This window comes from Pyrgilauda ruficollis, unplaced genomic scaffold, assembly GCF_017590135.1.
Source record: "Pyrgilauda ruficollis isolate IOZ18807 unplaced genomic scaffold, ASM1759013v1 scaffold2, whole genome shotgun sequence".
Classification (NCBI taxonomy): Eukaryota; Metazoa; Chordata; class Aves; order Passeriformes; family Passeridae; genus Pyrgilauda; species Pyrgilauda ruficollis.
In genome coordinates this window covers 1,826,319-1,845,720 of record NW_024519206.1, presented here as the reverse complement: position 1 = coordinate 1,845,720, position 19,402 = coordinate 1,826,319, and the positions used below count along the sequence as shown (strand labels likewise).

General features: G+C 34.0%; 1 protein-coding gene across 6 annotated transcripts in view; it reads right to left on the bottom strand.

Moving 5' to 3' along the window:
• Positions 1 to 19,402, bottom strand: part of AKAP9 (A-kinase anchoring protein 9) — a 106,157-nt gene that overhangs the window by 57,880 nt on the left and 28,875 nt on the right. For 3 of the 6 annotated variants that reach the window (XM_041466775.1, XM_041466777.1, XM_041466779.1), the window contains exons 3-8: positions 14,917 to 14,961; positions 8,711 to 8,764; positions 8,134 to 8,304; positions 5,569 to 5,724; positions 4,456 to 4,653; positions 1,325 to 3,769 (exon numbers count right to left, since the gene is read on the bottom strand). In XM_041466775.1, coding sequence (XP_041322709.1) covers positions 1,325 to 3,769; positions 4,456 to 4,653; positions 5,569 to 5,724; positions 8,134 to 8,304; positions 8,711 to 8,764; positions 14,917 to 14,961 — 3,069 coding nt within the window. The remainder of the gene's footprint in view (positions 1 to 1,324; positions 3,770 to 4,455; positions 4,654 to 5,568; positions 5,725 to 8,133; positions 8,305 to 8,710; positions 8,765 to 14,916; positions 14,962 to 19,402) is intronic. The other 3 variants (XM_041466776.1, XM_041466780.1, XM_041466778.1) reach the window with 3 other exon arrangements.

The window sequence follows — 19,402 nt, the reverse complement described above, 5'->3', positions numbered from 1 at the left end:
CCAAGGAATTTTAACCCAGTGAAGCAGGAGCAATATCATTATTAATGGAGCAGTTAAGCAAGTGCACTCTAAACACAGAGAAAAGATTGTGTTATTAGCAGACATTAAAAGCATTGATTTTCAAGGCTTGTAGTTCCAGTCTGCAATTTGGGGATGTTATTGCTAAAGAAAAAAGATGTTTGGGATATGCCAACTGGGACCTACTTAAAGCTGAAGTCTGAAAAAGTTTTTAGACACCTCTGGACCACAATGATGTTTTGTTGTATGGCAGGAAATTCTAAGACCCTTATCACAGCCTTATAAAAACCAAACCAACCAAACAAAAAAAACAAATAAAAAGCCTAAACCAAACCATCACAAAGCTAAAGCTCTTTTTTATAATCTCACAACTGTTTCCAATGTGGCTTTGCTTGTGATTTTATTTCTTAGGAAATAAATGAACTACAATGCAATATTAGGCAGTTGGTGGTATTAGTTCACTGTTAGGTTGACTTTCATAAAACAAAAAAAAAGTTTAAAAACCAGTAGAAGTCTGCTTAACATCTATTTCCACAGAACACTTAGTTGAACGCAACTTGCAGCAAGCTACTGAACTTCATCAGTGTACATAAATTTAAATTTATATATAGATTTATGATTCTACCACCTAATTAAATACTGGTAACTCAGTACTTAGCTATTTGTATTGATAAATAAGAATTCATTCCAAGCTACCTACAATTAATTTACAATACCAAGAAATACAAGCAAAATTGTGCCAACAAAACTTATGACAATAGTTAGAATTGCATGATATTCATTCTCATTATCACATCTAGATACATTTCTTAAAACAAAATATTTATATTTCAAAATTTTTGTATTTCACAAGTTTGGTATTTCAGAAGTTTGGTCAAAAATGACTCATGAAATTTCATTATTCTTTATACTGTTTGAATGAGTACTTAAGAGAACTGAAAAACTAATCACAGAATAAAAAGTTATGTCTAAAATAAGTTTTTCTCTTAAGAAAGTGAAATGCTGTATCAAAACATGAAGTGTTCTGGTAGTCTGGTAGTCTTTTGTTGTTGCTGTTGACTTAACTAAATGCAAGGGAAGAGGTTTTTTTCATTCAAAAAGCATCCTCATACACATTGACTGTGCTCATAATTCTGGTCATTCATATAACCTCTTTCAACCACTGGCCACAACCCTTTCCCCCACTGACACACATACCTATACTTCAAAGCAGCCAGCTGGAAAAAATACGATGCAAATTTTTAAGGGTAACCTCCCACAAATTTTCATAGTTAAAGTATTTTCTACACTGTTTTACACCACATACCTGTTCTGATTTTAAGGCATCCACTTGCTGCTGAAGGTTATTTTCACTCTGTGTAATGGCTGGTAATGATGCTTCCTCTGTCACCCTGTCTGGCGTCCCATGCACATGTTCCACAACAGACTGCTGCTCTGGTTTCAGCATTTGCTGGACCTCCTTCCTTTTTGTTACCTCTTGGCTGCAGTCTTTACCAGAACTTAGATTACCTCTTGAATTTGTTCCTCCATCAGTTTTACTCCTTGAACCAGGCGGTTTATTCCTACTTTCAGATGCTGGAGTAGCAGTCTTTAGAGATTTTCCTTTAGAGCATTTTTTCTTAGAGTCATTACTACTACTATTTCTTCTCTGAGCATGACTAATTGTGACTTCTAGTTCTTTACATTTTACTAGAATTTGCTCTTTCTCATCTTTTAAGGATTTGACTTTTTCATTTAAATGACAGATTTCACTATCCTTTGACTTTAACTGTTCAGAAAGATCAGAAAGCCTCAGGGATAATTCCACTTTCTCACGCTGAGTAGTCTGGAGCTTTTCCATAAGTTCTGTTGCATCTTTCTCAACAACTTCTCCAGCCTCAGATATGTCTTCCCTGGACACCTTTATTTCTTTACTCCCTTCAAAACCAGAGGGTTTAGTTTTAAATGAAACTGGTCTATTGCTTTGTAAGTGGCATATCTTCTCATTCAAAGCTTTGAGTTTGCTTTTATATTCAGCTTCCTGCTTTTTCTTGCTCTCTTCTAACTCATTTTTTGCCTTCAGAAGACTTGCACATTCTTTCTGTAGTTCCTTATAGCCAGCTTCAAGTTTTTTCTCAGTCAATGAAAAGGCACTCTTCTGCCTTTCAGTATCCTCTTGGAGGATACTGTTTTGGTTTTTAAGTTGCTCATTTTCAGTAATCAGATTCTCTATTCTTTTTTGCAAGTCCAAAATTTCTGTCTTAGAGCTAACATTACTGTTACAAAGTAAGTTTTCTTCAGAGCATACCAACATATTTTTTAATTTCTCTTCCAGAGTTTCATTTTCCCCCTTAAGAACATTATTTTGTGTTTCTAGTTCTGAACATTTTTTTTGAAGGGTATCTTCTCTCTCCCTCATTTGTTCCTGCATCAACTCAGTTTTAAGCTGCAGCTCTTGTATTTCTTGTTCAAGGGTACCCTTCTCTTTCTCCTCTTGCCTAAGCACTTCAATCTGCTTCTCCAGTTCATGGATTTGAAGTGTCATTTCTTCAGATTTAGAATTTACGATAGACTGCTGTAAATCTTTCAGGTTTGTAATCTCTAAAATCAACTGATTTTGCTTTGTGATTAAGTTGTCCTTTTCATGTTGCATGGCTTCTATCTTTTGACTCATTTCATTTTGTACTTCATCTAACTGCTGCTTATGGTGCATATTCAGGTTGTGTTTAAGGCTTTCCATGTTCACCAGGTGCTCCTTTTCTAAGTCTTCTCTAAGCCTGGAAAGTTCCTCTTCATGACTAAACAGAAGATTTGTCCTCAGTCTCTCTAATTCTGCTTCTTGAGATTCTGCCATCCTGTCCAAAACTGCATCCTTCTCCCTTTCTAGCATTTCAAGTTTTATTTTGTAATTTGTGATTTCTGCCTCATGTTTTACTTCCAAGTCTTTCCTAAATTCAGAGGCAGAAGCCAGCTGAGTTTTTAAATCTTCAATCACAAACCGGTATTTTTCAGCTTCATTTAATCTACATTCCATATCCACTATAGTTTGCTTGGCTCTTTGTACCTGCTCTCTTGAAAAATTCAGTTCCTGAAGAAGATCTTCAATTCTAGTTTGTTGAAGAGATTTCTCTGTTGCAATAACTTCCATCTGTTGTGACAATTCTTGTTTTATTTTTTCCCTTTCCTTATCAGCATCCTGCAATTTCACATTCAATTCATTAATTTTAATATTCATTAAATGCATTTGATCTTTATTAACATTCTCATTAAAAAACAGACTTGAAGTTTGCTCCAATTCTACTTTTTGTTGCAAAAGACGCCGTTCTATTTCTACTGCATGCTGCTTAATTAATTCTTGCTTCATTTGTACAATCTGCTGGCCGTGCATTTCATCTAATTCAGCATGAAGTTGTGCCAGTCTCCTTTGTGTTTCTAATTCCATTCTTTGCACAATGTCAGCTTCAGACTGGCTGTCTTTATAACATCGTTTCTGCAGTTCTTCCACAGTTCCCATTAATTGTTTTATTTCATCAGAACATTGTCTTTCTTTCTGTTTGTAGGTGGTAAGTTCAGCTTTCATATTACTTATCTGCTGGTTCCTTAGGGAAATCTCTTCTTTCAATTCTTCAAGTAATTTGCTGACATCTGATAGTTTTTCCTTTAGCTGAAATGAATTTTTTTCCTCTTCTCCAAGTTTTGCTTCCAGCTCTTCAACTAATGCTTCTTTTTCTTGTAATTTACTCAAATCTTCCCCCTCTTTCTTCTGTTTTTCCTTAAACAAAAAGAGGAAATTTATGTTCTTATTTTTAGCTAATTAACTGAATATGTAAGAACAATTACAGACTTAGCTATTTAGTCTTTCTTTGAAGTCTAGAGAGGCTATGTTAGTTATAAAACATAAATATAAATTATTTGTTGACCTCATTTGGAGGTTTCCTGTACCCTTGGAATACTGAGAACTCCTACCCTACCCATGTCATCATGCTCCTCCCCTATTCTTTCCAACCCCCAGTGTCTTTATCACTTTTAATAATATTTGATTTTTTTTAGGTTTTTAAATTATACTTTTTTAATTAGGATAATTAAAAAAGTACACAAAGGAAAAAATTCTGTCTTTGCTTAATGCAAAGAAGAATGTCCAAGCAGGTAAATAATTTTTTTTCTAAAATAATGCCATTTATTGAAGATCTTTTAACACATGAAACATAGTTTCATAATTTGCTCTAAATATTTCCACAACTTTTATAAAAATAATATATAATACTGACATAAAATTTTCTGTTTTAAATTATATACATATTATGTGTTAGTTAACAGAAACAGTGTCAAAAATTTAAAATCGTTGTATGCATTCTATGCAGCACGCTCACTGCTTGTGCTTTGGCTTTTTTATTTCAAAGGAATTACAAAATCCTGAAAAGTCTTTAGGAAAAGAGATCTTTAGAGTAAGGAACATACCATTTCATATGTCATGATTTTCTCTTGAAGATGTGTAATCTGCTCTTCAAATTCTTCGTTCTTTTTTCGGTAATCCTTAAGCTGACATTCTTGTTCTTCTAGTTGCTGCTGATGTGAAAGTATCTGTTGCTTGGCTTGCAATAAATCAGCAGCTGTGCAACTATGGCTGCTGTTCCTTAGGGCTTCACTTGCCTGCAACTTGAATTTGAAAGAAATAAAACCTAAAATACAGCAGGTTTTTAAGAAAACACTTTTGCTACATACAGATATAGTGATCTTTACTTTCTTCTTCAACACCACAAGTCAAAGATTTCTAAGTTCTTTTGGAGGAAGTCAAACAACCTTACTCATTTGGGATGGCCAACCAATAAAAAGGTATTTCGTATTAATTAAATATTCATGGTGAGCTAACATAGGACAGCAGTGCCTCAGATACATCAATATGTAGTAAAACTAACTAGCTGCAGCTACAGAGCCCACCATCAGATTTTTAATAATAAAATCTCAGGCTTCAGAATATAATCCACTTGAAGCTCAAAACAAGCTATATAATATACTTAAACAGCATGAATAATATTCAATATTCAACTGCAACACTGTAAGGTGTATTCTGTGTGCCTGTGGCACCTCAATCACCATGCTTTTTAGAAGAAATGTCTTTCTGAAGCTTCACTTTGTTATTTAAATGACCTTTTAATAACACACAAAGGAAGCTTTTATTCAAAAATATAAGGACTGGAGCGTGAAGCTGTGGCCCATGGAAGGTGATGGCTAGACATTTTGATTTCAAAGGGAACATTTCTGCTCAAAGCTCTGAGAACTAATTACCCAAGTGTTTTTCCCCAGGATAACTGCAATAATTCAGCATTTATCAGAAGCTATTACCACATAATAGGAAAGAAAACAGACTAATATTTATCACTTTATAGTTAATTATTATGTACTGTGACACATAGGACTGTAGGACCAGGAAAATGACTGCTGGTCTATGCTACGAGGCTGATCCTTGAAAAATGCACAAAACCATTTTTTACAGGAAGTAGCTATTTATGGAGCCTCCAAAGTGACAACTATTGTCAAACCCAAGTAAATGTAGGCAGCTCTATAACTTACATGCTGAAACTGAATTTGCAGTTTTTGACTTTGCTCAGTAAGCTCCAAGAACTCCCTCATGGTTTCATCCTTCTCTTTCCGTGCCTGCTGGAGGTTAGTAGTGAGCTGAGTGATAATGTCATCTCTTTTTTTGATAGCAGCTTCAAATTCTTGCAGCTGTAAAAGATAAAATTTAAACTATTAATGCACATGAAAACCACAGTCAAAAATTCTAGCTGATTTTAGGTAGGAATAAGTCATTCCTACCTATACCATCACTAGTATAGTTTTTATATTTTTCACAAGCTCTATTTGTAAAAATTTCAGAAAGAGGTTTTCCCCTTCATTGAACAATACATGATCTCTCCATAAAATATAGTTAACAAATAAGAAAATCTGAACTTTTAAGAAGGTTAATTAGTTAAATATATAACTTGCTTTTAATATAAGAAGTGTGGTCACATAAACAAACCATCATAAAGGAAGCCAGAATATCTACCAATAGTGTTTCAGCAGTTTTTTACAACTACTCATGTTCACACACTTTTCCCACAAAAATGCAAGTTATATCATCTCTCACTTGAAGTACAACAAACAGCATTCATTGTACTAAAGCAGGTAATAGATACCATGCGGTATCTTACACTGTGAACTCAGGGAAATCATTCACAACTACATGAGAAAATCAGTTCAAGCTGCAAAATGGATACAGCATATTTAACAGATGAATATTTTGTAAATTGTAATGATGAAGAAATTGTAATAGTACAAAAAAATTCTTTGCCAACTGTTTTAATTTTTTGTAGGATTACATTCAAGCAGTCAGAAATTCTACAATATTGATTTGCAATATTTTTGTGTGCATTTATGTCATCATGTATCAGTAGAAAGTTTCTTTCTCAATTTGAACTCATGTAAGGCTAGTGCAAGCCTCCTCTCTACATACTGCAAATTTCTTAAACCATTAGTAATCTCCTCTAAGTGCATTGTTTCCAATGTTCCCAAAAAAAATGTCGCCACGTTATATGCAGAATCTTGGCTGTTAACATAGTAATGCTTCCAGATAAAGTTCTTTTTAGAACACTGGAGTCAACTCCAAAAAAAAAAGCACAGGCCTAATGAAAATACTAAAAGTTTGTTATAGTAGAGAAACTTAATAACAGATCACGAAACTGAGCATGTATGTTAGTTCCAATGCACATCATGTTATATAATTTCCAACTTTTTAAATTCAATCTTTGTTCTTGACAAAGGCAGAACTAAAGCACACAACTATCTTTCCCACTCCCCTTTTACAATTCTTTTGTTTCTTCTGAAAAGTAAACCATAAGCATTTGTCAATTGAGATACTATGCACTGTATCACTATAAACAAAAATACACTGCAAGAATTAAAATATTATTGTACACAGCCCCAAACCCAAAAATGCTCAATTTTGTTTAAGTAAATTTTTATTTTATTTTAAAAATTGTAATTATAGCCATTTTAAAAATGCAGTTTTAAGAAACATTTTCACTTTCTACTCTTTCAGGAAAAAATAACAGCACTTACAATCATCAGAAGTACTTATTTTCTTTATTATGCTATGATCATGACTATTAAGTTTAGCACAACAGATTCAAGACACAGTAATTAAAATTCAACACCAGACAAAGGAATAATAAACCACCTCTTCTGGGGCAACCAGTGGATACTGGTGGTACGGTGGATAAAATGACATCTATTATCAAAGGAATAATAAACCACCTCTTCTGGGGCAACCACTTAACTGGTGCTACGGTGGATAAAATGACATCTATTACCACAGTTAAAATAATAATAATAATAATAATAATAATAATAGTAGTAGTAGTAGTAATGCAATGGCAAAAATAACTGAATATTAGATTAAAAAAAAAATTTTACAGTACTTTGCAAAAAACCAGCAAAATACAGTGACATGACCTGAATCCAAATTGAGAGAGAGAGACAAGTAAGACTTAACGCACAACAAAGCACTGACCTGAGTGCACTGCACCACTGGCTTAAACTGGAAGAATATTCTTTACTTTAAAACTTAAGTTTATATTCCAATGGTATTTTTAAAGTAAGAAATGCTTTCCTATAAACCTAAATTATTAGGTGTTTTAAATTAAAACATTCTGACACTCGTTTTTGTATTTCACACTGTGAAGTCTGACATACAAATACATTTTGGTTCAATTATGTTATTCCTTAGGGAGTAAAACCTGAGGTTTTTTTGATCTTGGAGGAGCAGGAAGACATTAAAGTCTTTGCATAAGTAGAGAAGAATTAGGGCTTTTCTTGAAGAAAATTGTCTTTCCATTCCTAATTTGAAGAATCCCACTGCAAAGACAATTCGAATTTTAGTCACAAAATACAGAGAAAAAGGACACACAATGGAAATGCCATTCAAAGTAACAGAACACATGGCATATGACTGAAAGAAATTATATTTCATTAATTCTATAACACACACTGATTGCATTCTGCACAGCTGCTATTACTGTGAACTCTTTCCAGTGAGGCTCTGCATTTTTGCATGTAACCAAATAGCAAGCAGAAAGCAACGTAAGGTAATTATACCTGTTGCAATCCTTCTGTACCATAGGCTGCCCTCATTTCTTCTATCTCTCTGCTTAGTTCTTCAATCTCTTGTTGTTTCCCAACCAACTGATTCTCCATCACCTCTAGCTGTGTGTGTGAGTGCTGCATTCCATGTTCTGAATGAAGATCTTCAACTCCAAATTCTTCTTCCTAAATCAATCCAAGTTCCTTTACATGCCAATTTTTATGTTTTATCACAGTAAAGTCAAGCATCAAACTATGTACCAAATGCCACCTTAGAACATTAACATACAATACAGCATCAAAGATCTTATTGCCATGGTAACCTCCTTTGTTAGTATAATTCACACCTCAAAAGCACTGACACAAAACATTTCTGCGAGTTGTGCTCTATAACCTCAGCCTTAATAGATGGACTAAACTGGTTTGCATTTCAAGTTTAATATAATACATTATATTAATATAGCAAACAATGCAGATGTAGAGCACAGCATGCAAAATAAAGTATTAGTCAGCAACACAGTGTTTTGTTCAAAACAAATTGAGGTGTTTAGTGTTCTCCATTAGTATTCCGATTCAATTTGCAATACCGTACCCTGATTAAGTCTGCAGGTATAGCTGTTCTTGTCACAAAACTGCAACCATTTACCTGTATAAAGACAATTTCTAAATACATTATTTGAAATAATGCTTGATTTTTATTTTCCACTTACTTGAATCTTATATGGCAATTTCTGCAGACCCACGGGAATTGTTATGCTACAAAAATTTATTTCATTTGAAATAAAAAATAGCTTTCTATGTGGCAAATTGCATCAAAGTAAGCATAGATAACAGGTAAAACACGCAAAATTGCAAAAATAAAAACTACTGTCAAAAAACAAAAACCTGATAATCAATCAACATCTAGAGAAAACAAGGGAATTCAGATTTAAAGGTCAATGCAAAGCTTTATCTTTTAAATCATTAAAATACAGCACTATTGCATTTTAAATTACAACTTTAGTATTTTTATATATTATTAAACATAGTTATGCTTTCTGAAAGATTTTCATACACCACAAGATTTAGTCTTTCTGAAAGTCATCTATCTCTTGATAGGGGATGAAAGGCAGTACCAAAGACTTTAATTCTCAATTTGAAGGAATTTAATGAAATTAAAAAAAAAGAAATTATACATTTGACATAAGACATTTGAAAATAAATTTTCTTTCACTCACCTAAGACTGCAAGCCTTTTCAGCTTCTATGAGAATTTTGGTTCTACTGACTGTACAAACCAAAGCCAGAAAATCTCCAAAAAGCAAGCACAAGCCAAAGCAGCAGTTATAGGTAAAAAAAAAAAAATTCAAATGGAAAGAGCATGCTGTGTACACATGAGTAACGATCAAACAGACAGGCATGCTTTTAACACAGCAGACCAATGTTCAAAAATGAGAAAGCAAGAAAAGCTGCATTTCTCCTCAGAGCTCATTATTACATCAGAGTCTGAAACAAAAAATAATGGTACTAGAAATGGAAAGGTAGCATAGTATTTCAGATCCAAATATTACCTTTAAATCAAAAAAGAAGCAGTGCTGCTCAGATGTCTGCCATAGCCTAGATCAGGGCTTACTTACAAATAACTATCACGCCTGAGCAAATCAATAAGTGCACTGTTATAAATGGGATCAATACAGTCATTGAATTTGTATTAGGCGAATGAATAAATCTGCATTAGAGAAGCTGCAGAGTTGATACAGTGCCCTTTAAATTTCTGATTTTCCCAGTAAAAAAAAAAAAAAAAGACAGCACAGAGATCACTACCTTAGTTTAGAAGGAATAAAGAAAATTGCAGCAAACAGCAGTCCAGGCAACTCATAGAGGCACTGTGTATCATTTGTGTATTGCCAGATGTTTGCTCTACTTTCAGACACACAAATGTCTTCACAGTGCCTGGCACCAACATCTTTATTCTGATTTTGGCACATGTCCCAGATTAACAACACTAGTAGTTTAATAGAAACTACTATGAAATCCTTCCTTTCCCCTTTGCAACTCCCATTTTACTCAGGCTCAATTGATAAAGATGCAGTGTACAATCACTGTAATCTACCACAGTGGATACACTTCTCCCATGAATCATGGCTATGTGCGACTATCAAAGACACTATAACAAGAGCTAACGGGAAAGGCACGAAAGTCTTATCTCATTAGCTGTTCCAGACTGCTCAGCAGCTGAAAATTCTACAAAAGACTTTAACTTAAGAGATTTTGCTACACACATCAAATCAACTGTGTGGAACATCAGAAATCCTGCTCCATTTCATGGGAGTGTAACTCTTTGACATCACACAAGTGATCCACACAGTAACATGGTAGTCCATGCTTTTCTCATCTGACACCTTCTTCTTTCAAATGTCTCCTGGCAAAGTGCAAGGGGAAACATGACAAGGCAACAAATTGGACTGCAATCTGTGAAAAAACCCCAGCCAGACAGCCACAGCAGGGTGCTGTGTTGAGGGAAACCTTGGGAGCAGCCCGGCAACCCCTAGCATGACAAATTCTGCTGTGTAAGAGCAGACAAACAGCTGGCAATGAGTAACTACCTTCAAAATATCTTAATTTAAAATTAATTTTCCACTCATCTGAAATATATGAATTCAGTAGTTCAGATGCCAACTTGAGTGTCAGTAGATGGCTAAACCAGGCCTGCAGGACTCCTCTGTTTTGACTTATGGTCCCAGTGATTTACCCATTTAGAGATCTGCAAGTCTATAAGTGCTCTTCATGTAGATTCTTACAATTTCTTCTTTAAAAGCTTTGCAGTTCACCTTTAAAACTGAAACATTCTTATGCCTTAATTACTTATGATGTGCTTAGTTACATACCCCAAGAAACAATTAAACATTGAAAGAATCAAACCACATACCATTTTAACATAACAGAACCAAGAAGTAACAAGAGCTCTGGATAAAATCGCATGAACAAATAATCACAAAATAAGAATAGATTCAATTTTACAATACATTACTCAGCAGTCACAGTTTTGGTGAACAAACAAAACAAGTGAAGGTTACGGAAGTCTCAAAGGACATTATGTCTGATTGTTCTTCCTTCCTTGCATTTTCAAAATAATTCACAGAAATATTATTTAGTATTATAAAGTAAAATATAATCTGTAGTCTAACAGATAAAAATAAAGGCTTCATTTCTACTGCATCAGTTAATACATAGGCTTAAGGCAAATGAAAGGAATCTTCTTTCTGAGAAACACAAGGAAAACCAACTTCCACCACTGGATAAAGGCAGTGATTCATGACAAATGCCACCAGAGGTCAGGATTACATTTATGAAATCACTGTACCCTATCTAATGTTCCTTAGACCTCAGAAGACCTGAAATTGTATCTCAAAAATAGCAGTAGTAATATGTAACATGTAGCTACTTACAAAGTTAATACTATTATTACAGAGATTTCCCTCTATAAATAATAAATTCATGCTCAGCATAAATCAATACATACTGTTCTGCTTAAAAGATTTGATTGATTTGGTAGTAGAAACATACAGAAGTATCTGGAACATATTAACAATTTTACCTCATGTTTTCTTTCCTCCTGCACCTTTTTTTGTACATTATAGATACCTTAATCCTTCCTAAAAATTAATATTTAGCTTTCTATCACCGCTCGTCAATGTTCTCAGCCTCTTCTGAATTTTCTAGTTATGTCACAACTGACTATATGAGACTTAGCTAAAATTAGCAATTAGGTTACCTTGGGAAAATGAATTTCAGCATATTTTGGGGGTTTTGTGGGAGAGTATTTATACTCCATAAACAAAAGCCATTTTCAGATTGTGATGAAAATAGTTGCAATCCTCTAACTGAGGTTAATAACTTCTAAAGGAGAACCATTGATGACTTTTTAAAATATCATGGCTTAATATATTTTTCTATATAATAACAGAATAGTTATTATAGAGATTATAGATCATTACTATATTAATTCTTTATGCAGTAGTTAAGGTTGAGATATAGAATTTCACTAAAATTTATAAAAACAGACAACTTCCTAGACTTCGTATTAATCATTTTTTCAGAGATATACTTTGCATTTTGGAAAGAGAGCCAAGAAGAGAAAAAAATCAGATGGAACAGCTTTTCAGTTATACCATAAAACTGAGGCATATGGAAAACGTATGGGGGCAACTTTACCTTACAGAGTTATAAAATCCCTCAAAATTCCAACTGTAAGGAAAAGACTAACTTCCCTTAGTTCTGAGTTCAAACCATAATCTTAAATAGCTAACCACCATCATAATTTAAGACTATGCAGGTAGGTGTCATTGCTGCTCACACTGAGGAACTTGTCCCAGAAGACAAGCCAGACATATGAAGGATTTACCAGTCTTCAGGCAGCTAGTACCTTGATAGTGTAGGTATTAGAAAGGTGGCTGAGCAAAACGGAACAAAAGACTGTATTTACAATCAATTTCCTTCAATACAAGAATTCTTATAAAAACATACATTCAGTTTTGCCTAGTTAACTGTACTGCCTTATTAGGTAAGTCTCCTAAAGAGGGAAATACCTTATCACTTAGTTTTATCAATTCCTCAGGAGAAGGGGCTGAGGAATTAACACCATCTGATTTAATTTATCAACAACAACAAAACAAACTATTTACAACCTATTTGAATTTGAAGCATGACAATTTCAATTCAACTCAATTTCTGGCAAAACCACTAAAAAGAATATAGATGTTTAATCTATAAGGAAAAAGATGGATGACCAGGCCTATGTCTCTTCAAATATGGGTTTTCTTAGCGTTCTGAAAAGGAAATAACGTATTTGAAAAAAAAACATAAGCTCAATATTTTATATATCTGCATAATTATGCTACTGCAGACAAAATTTAATTTATTATCACCTTCAACTGAAAAGGCTTCAGATAATTTTATTTACAGTGTGTCCATGAATGGAAGCAGAGTAAAAAGTAACATTACAGCTGATATGAAACATATTGAAAAATGAGCTCTTAAAATATCTGCATTCCTGAATGTGATGTCTCCCCATTTCAGACACCAACTAATTGTAATGAACTGGAATTAAGAAGAGTTTAGAAAAGATGACAAATCTGACTGCTTGAACTTGCTGTTCACCAGAGCCAGTATCATGCTAGTATTCATGAGTTTTGTGCTGCATATTTATGTCTTAGAAAATAACTCTCAGCAAAGTAAAAAGTCTTTTTGCAGGAATAAGAACTGCCTAGAAATACATCTGCCACTGCATTTTTTAGGAAATCTGTAATTTTTTTAAGGAATATTCAGATATTCTTCCTATTCCTACTCTTCCTATTCAGCAATTCTACTCTTCCCTGTATTCAGTGTTTGAAAATTTGCTCCCTAATATCCTCTGCAGGTTATCTGTTGAAATCTTTGAAGAATGAAGTGTTTAGATGTGAAACTTCATGTTAAAATGATAGCTTTAAATTCAACTGAAACTGAAACCTGAAACACTAAAATCAGAACACACCCACAATTACCATGAGGCATTATACCAGATGTTTTCTATATCTTGTTGCCCTGTGCAAAGACATGTTTTCTTCAGCTTTTGCAATCAGTCTCCAGCACTGCTTCCTACCACCTTAGAAGTGATCAGAATTTCATCCATACTTCATTATATATGTAATGTCTCACGTGTTAAAATACATGAATATCAATGACATTGTCAACTGTTTTCAAGGGTTCATTCTTCACATACTGCAAATTCCATTTAAAAGTATTCACATACCATGGTGATGCATATTCTAAAAAGGTGCACTACAGTCACAGCAGTTCTTCAAAAGTATGTCTGCCACACTCTTGATGGCAAACAGCAATGAGATGAATTTGATTTACTTCATCTCCTCTTACTTGTTGCCAAGCTTAAGATTCTGGGTGTGTTTATTCTAAACTGTTTAGCAAAGAGAACTGCAAAATAAAACCCAGACTGTCCCTACACAAAGTGATTGTTTGAGACGTGAAAAATTAGATTTTCAAACTAAAACCAATTCCTACTGTATTCAGATGTTCCATGGCTATTTCCTGCTGGCATGTTCTCGACCAGCATTTATGCATGAGGTAGTTTACTCCTTACAAACATAACTGTTTTATCTGACAGGAACCAAATTCCACACACACAACTACCCTTCAGTGTGACAGAGAAGAGCTGTAGATGCCAATGTGTGGGCTGACTCTGGCTAGCAGCTAAGCCCCTGCTCCATTCACTCACTCCCCCACCAGCAGGGTGGAAGAGAGAACTGGAAGGGCAAAAGCAACAGAAATTCATGGGATGAGATACAGTCAGCTTAATAAGTGAAAGAAAGCAAACCAGCTAAACAACAAACGATGCACAGGTAATCACTCATCACCTCCCACCAGTAGAGCGACACTCAGCCAGTCACTGAGGCTGCTTTGAAACTCATTAAAATGTAATTGACTTGTTAAATAGTCTATCACAGAAAATTAGTAGAGATTACGCACAGCCAATACTTCCCTGGCAATGCAAAGCATTAATGTGACCTTAAGGATGACACTGCTACAACAGTTCACGTATATACTGCATTATTTATTACAGTAGCCATCCCATTATGGAGTTGACATAATGCTTGCTTTAATGGTACATTGATCATACCAGTAATAACATGCAACAGATTTGTCCATAGTATCACGTCTGCTCTTTCTTTCCTTCTCCTTCTGACAAACTATGCACAGCATTGCAGCAAACATGTAACAGAAAAGGTTGAAAGAAAAGCTAGGAAAAGCATTACTTCAGTCTTACCTCAGAACTGTAATCTTCTACTGTGGTGGAAATTTCACTTTCTGGCTAAAATAAAATATTAAAATATTTACAATGATGGCACTCTAAAAATACTAAAGAAGACATTTTACAGTATTTGAAAACACCAAGGTGTATGTGAATTTAATAAGAGTTTATGTACAGCAAAGGTCACCTTCACTTGCTTGAAACCCCAGCTTTAACGAAGTCATTTTGCTGTTGAACTATGATCACAGAAACACTATAATCACCTGCTAAAATCTTCACATAACTACAGGTACAAAACAATATTTTGAAAATTAAACTTACTTTTATGGGATTTATTTTTATTTTTTTTTTAAAAAGAACTAAGAAGTACTATGAAAAGAATTTGTCTCTGCTATATCTATTTTACCTAATTAGGAACTTTGCTGGCTTAAGAACACAATCTTGTATAGAACATAATTATCATACATGCAAGACTTTTGATGCTGACTAATATTTTAAAACCAACACTCATCCTTCAGCTTCCATGGAAACCAAGAGAAAATAAGTGGACAAAGACTCAAATCTTGTGATCTAATGAAATAGAGGAATTAAGGGAACAAAGCCTTAACAAACTAAGCATAGATGTGCCATGGCAGATGCCTGAATGAAACACAGTGTATCCTGATGAACTACATAAACTGTATGAAGTTTGAGAACCAAAATGTTTGTGGGAAAAATATGCAAATTATGTATTTATAATAGCATACATTATATATATATATATATAAAATATTGTATAAGGCACACTATCATGGAATAAGTGCACTTGAAAGAAAAACCTGAAAACTTGAGAAGTGTCACCGTGAGTTAGAACTGCTTTGGCAAAAATTACGTGCACATAATAGAGCTTGTCCAAAATTCACTTAACATGTTAGTCAGCCTCACATTAAATGTGTCCATTTTATATTGAGTTCTATCAGGCTTATTTTCAAAGGAACATGGCATGTTTTGAATCAGTAGACATAGATAAAATTTGGAATGTCAACTGTGTTTTGTTTTGTTTTTTTTCAAAGTAATCTACCACTCAGACCTCCTGAAGTTCTGCAGTTTTTACAATCCTAACAACATTGATTCAACATATTTTGAATCCAATATGCAGCTAGAGAATATAATTAACCTAAGCAAAGGGTATTGTTTAATGTACAGAGTGCACAATATTACCTTAAAATGTTTATTTGGAAGTTTAAATTCATACAGTGCATATAATTTTAAAAAATAAACCCAGGTCCGCCTCAAAAATAAGACACGAACTGAAAGAGAAATCAAAATTATGTTTTAAAACTCTAGGGTGACAAAAGTGTTTCTGCTATGAAATACAAATATGTATGAAATACAAATCTTGTTTGTAGTCTATGTCCTTGGTCTAGGACAAAATCCTCTGGAAGAAATAAAATCAGAGAAAACCACTTTTTTTTTTTTCATAACAGAGATAACAAATATATAGTTGTTATCTTCTCACAGTTTTTCATGGTTCAAATTCAGGAGTCTTCACAAAGAATGATTAGAAGCATTCCTATAGAAGCTCAGAAGAGTTACTATAAATGTGTATATATATAGCTAGATCTAAGAACTCTTCAAGAAATCTTTATATACAGCATGAAATATAGGCACTTCTCCAACATGCAAAAAACAGGAACAAGTAGTCCCACTTCTGCAATAGTTTTCCTTTTAATGCTTTTAAATTATAAAAACAGTCTCTTGTTCATAAGGAAGATGAAAAATTAATTTGCACATCCTCAGATAAACTATAGACAGATAAACCTAGTAGATCGTTATAGAAAAAGGCAAATAATTTGTAGGTTGAAGCTTAGGCTGGAGTGAGAAAATATTAATTCTCATAGGAAGTTGATAATTGAAAGTAATTCTCTTGTTTTATTATGGCAATTTTACCAGATATGATATTTTTTAAAGGTTTATATATTGCTGGTCTCTTCTGCATACCAATCTAAAATAAAATTTAAAAAAAAAGCCTAAATTTTTTTTTTTTTTTTACAAAATTGTCAAAACCACATAGTGCTCCATCAGTTTAGGTGTACAATATCCATTAGCAGCATAAATAATCTTTCTAAACTGTCAACTTTAGTCCTGTATCTTTGCATGTTAAAACCAAGTAGTTTTGCCAACGGATTCTATGATTTTTAAGGACAGAAAGATGGCCAAATGAACTCCAGTTAAATGCACTGTCTCCTGTGCTAAGGGGATCATCCAAACCCTGCTAAAAAACCAGTTAAAGAAAATTAAATCCTATGAGCTCACACATTACACTCCAGACTGTAAGACTTCATGTTATTCTTTCACTATCAGAATCTGTAACATTACAAATAGTCAACATTTTACAGGCAGTCATCTTGCCCTCCAAGCAGCTATGTTACTTCCTAAGTGAGACCTGACCAACTTTATTTCAAATACAGTTCCCTCCATTATCAAGCTACCTGTTCTGTATGCTTCAATTCTTCTTTGGTGAACAAAAGTAATTAGGTTTTACACAGCTCATTTGAGCCACAGGGGTCCAGTCTCAATGGAAATAATTTTAAAAAATTCTTACGACATACTCTTAGCAACACAAAATCTTTGACAGGATAATGCCAAGAAGGCTACTTATCAGGTCTCTCAAAGCTTCAAGGAATTTGAAACAGGTGTTTGTTACATCCTCATAGCTGTTTTGCACGTATTCTATGAACTATGTCCCACAGCATTTTCTTGCTGCAAACAGCTACTCTCTTCTGGCAAAACACTTAAACACCTTATTTAGTATTTTCTTCACTGACAATGTAGTTGATTGCTAAAATACATTGAAGAGACATCTCAAAGACTCTGTATATGCAACTATCTCCATCAATTCTGCAGATGGTGCCTTTAATGATAACAGTACTCAGAAAATTTTTTAAAGTTCTGTCTATATACATCAGAGGAAATACTGCAAAATTCTGCAGAATACAGCAGGCCCATTTTAGAGTAACTTGTTTCTGTATGCAGTTAAGCACTGATCAAAAGTCATGTTCTTGGACGCTGGATGCCCAACAATACCCCAGGATTCACAAAAGAACTCATATACAAAATTTGCCATAAAAACTGCAAGGTGATTTTCATATTTCTTTGGAAAACATCCATAGGTGACAATAAAATGTTTTGCAAGAAACAACATACAGTTGGTTCCAAAATAACTCGAATTGCAATGGATGAAGGCATAGACTGAATATTCATGGAACAGAATTCTACCTGAAGGAAACTACTGACTTTTTTATGACCTCAGTGAAAACTGTCATAAAAATGTAACTACAAAAGGCTGGATTAATTATTGACCAAGTTATTTTGACTTTGCCATTTTCAGATGGGTTTCTAGCAATTCATAGAGGATCACAAGTAAGTCTAATTAAGGAGACCATGACTAGAAGTGAGGCAAAGAGAATGTAAACAGAATATCCCAGACATAAAACCCTCTCTTTAGGTCATCCTGAACCTCATGGGCCTTTAATACTTGTAAAACATTCTGAATATGAAGGGCTATTCTTTTATATTGCCTTATCATGTCTTCCTTAGCTCCTAATATCAAAAAACATTCAACTCAAATTCCCTGGTAATTTATGACCCAAACCAATTTACTATGATCAAATTTAAACTGAGTGTATTTTAGTGGAGATAAAGCCGAATATAACCTGCAGCGAGGTACTGAACTCTGCAGCGTGTAAAGCTCTGATGGTATCAGAAAACACCATCAGCAGTGGTAACCTACGCATTCAATTATGTTTCTATTCTTTGGTAACATGGCTTTATAAATGTTTTATCTAAAGTGAAATACCCTGTAATTGCAGAGACCATTCTCCAATACAGGTAATTTCTGTGCTAGTAAATCTATTATATATGAGTATTTACAGAGATAAAGGAAGGCATTATACCAGAGGTTATCTTATGAATCAAATAAAGTTGGCAAATTATCCTGGCAATTTTCTGGCCAGATTGTGAATAGAAAGAATGACTGGCTTCCATCAGAACCATATGCTGCTGAGAATTTATTACCCTTCTCTTGTGGCACTGACTTTATTACTGAACAGACTATTTACAAACATTTGCTTTTCTTCATTCTTCCATTTCAAAACATGTTTCAATGGGTGCTGTATTATCTGAAGAGACTGGACTAATTTTTACCACATTTATTTATCCACTTTTTTTTTTCAATTCCTCCACCTTACTGTACATCCCAGAATAGCTCTTTTCTAGTCAAAGCCCTTAGTTGATCTTTGCTATCATGCTTCCATCACAGGAATGTCTTACCACATTCACCACTAACACCTTTTCTCACTGAGGCATCTTCACTGTTTTTTCATACTGCTTACATACTTTCTTATTTCTCTCACTTTTCTTCATCGGTTCTCAAGAATCCTATCCAGAGTCTTCTTCTTAATCACTTGCTGATCCTTGTCAAAATCTCAGAAACTAACAACTGGAATACCTTACAGAAATG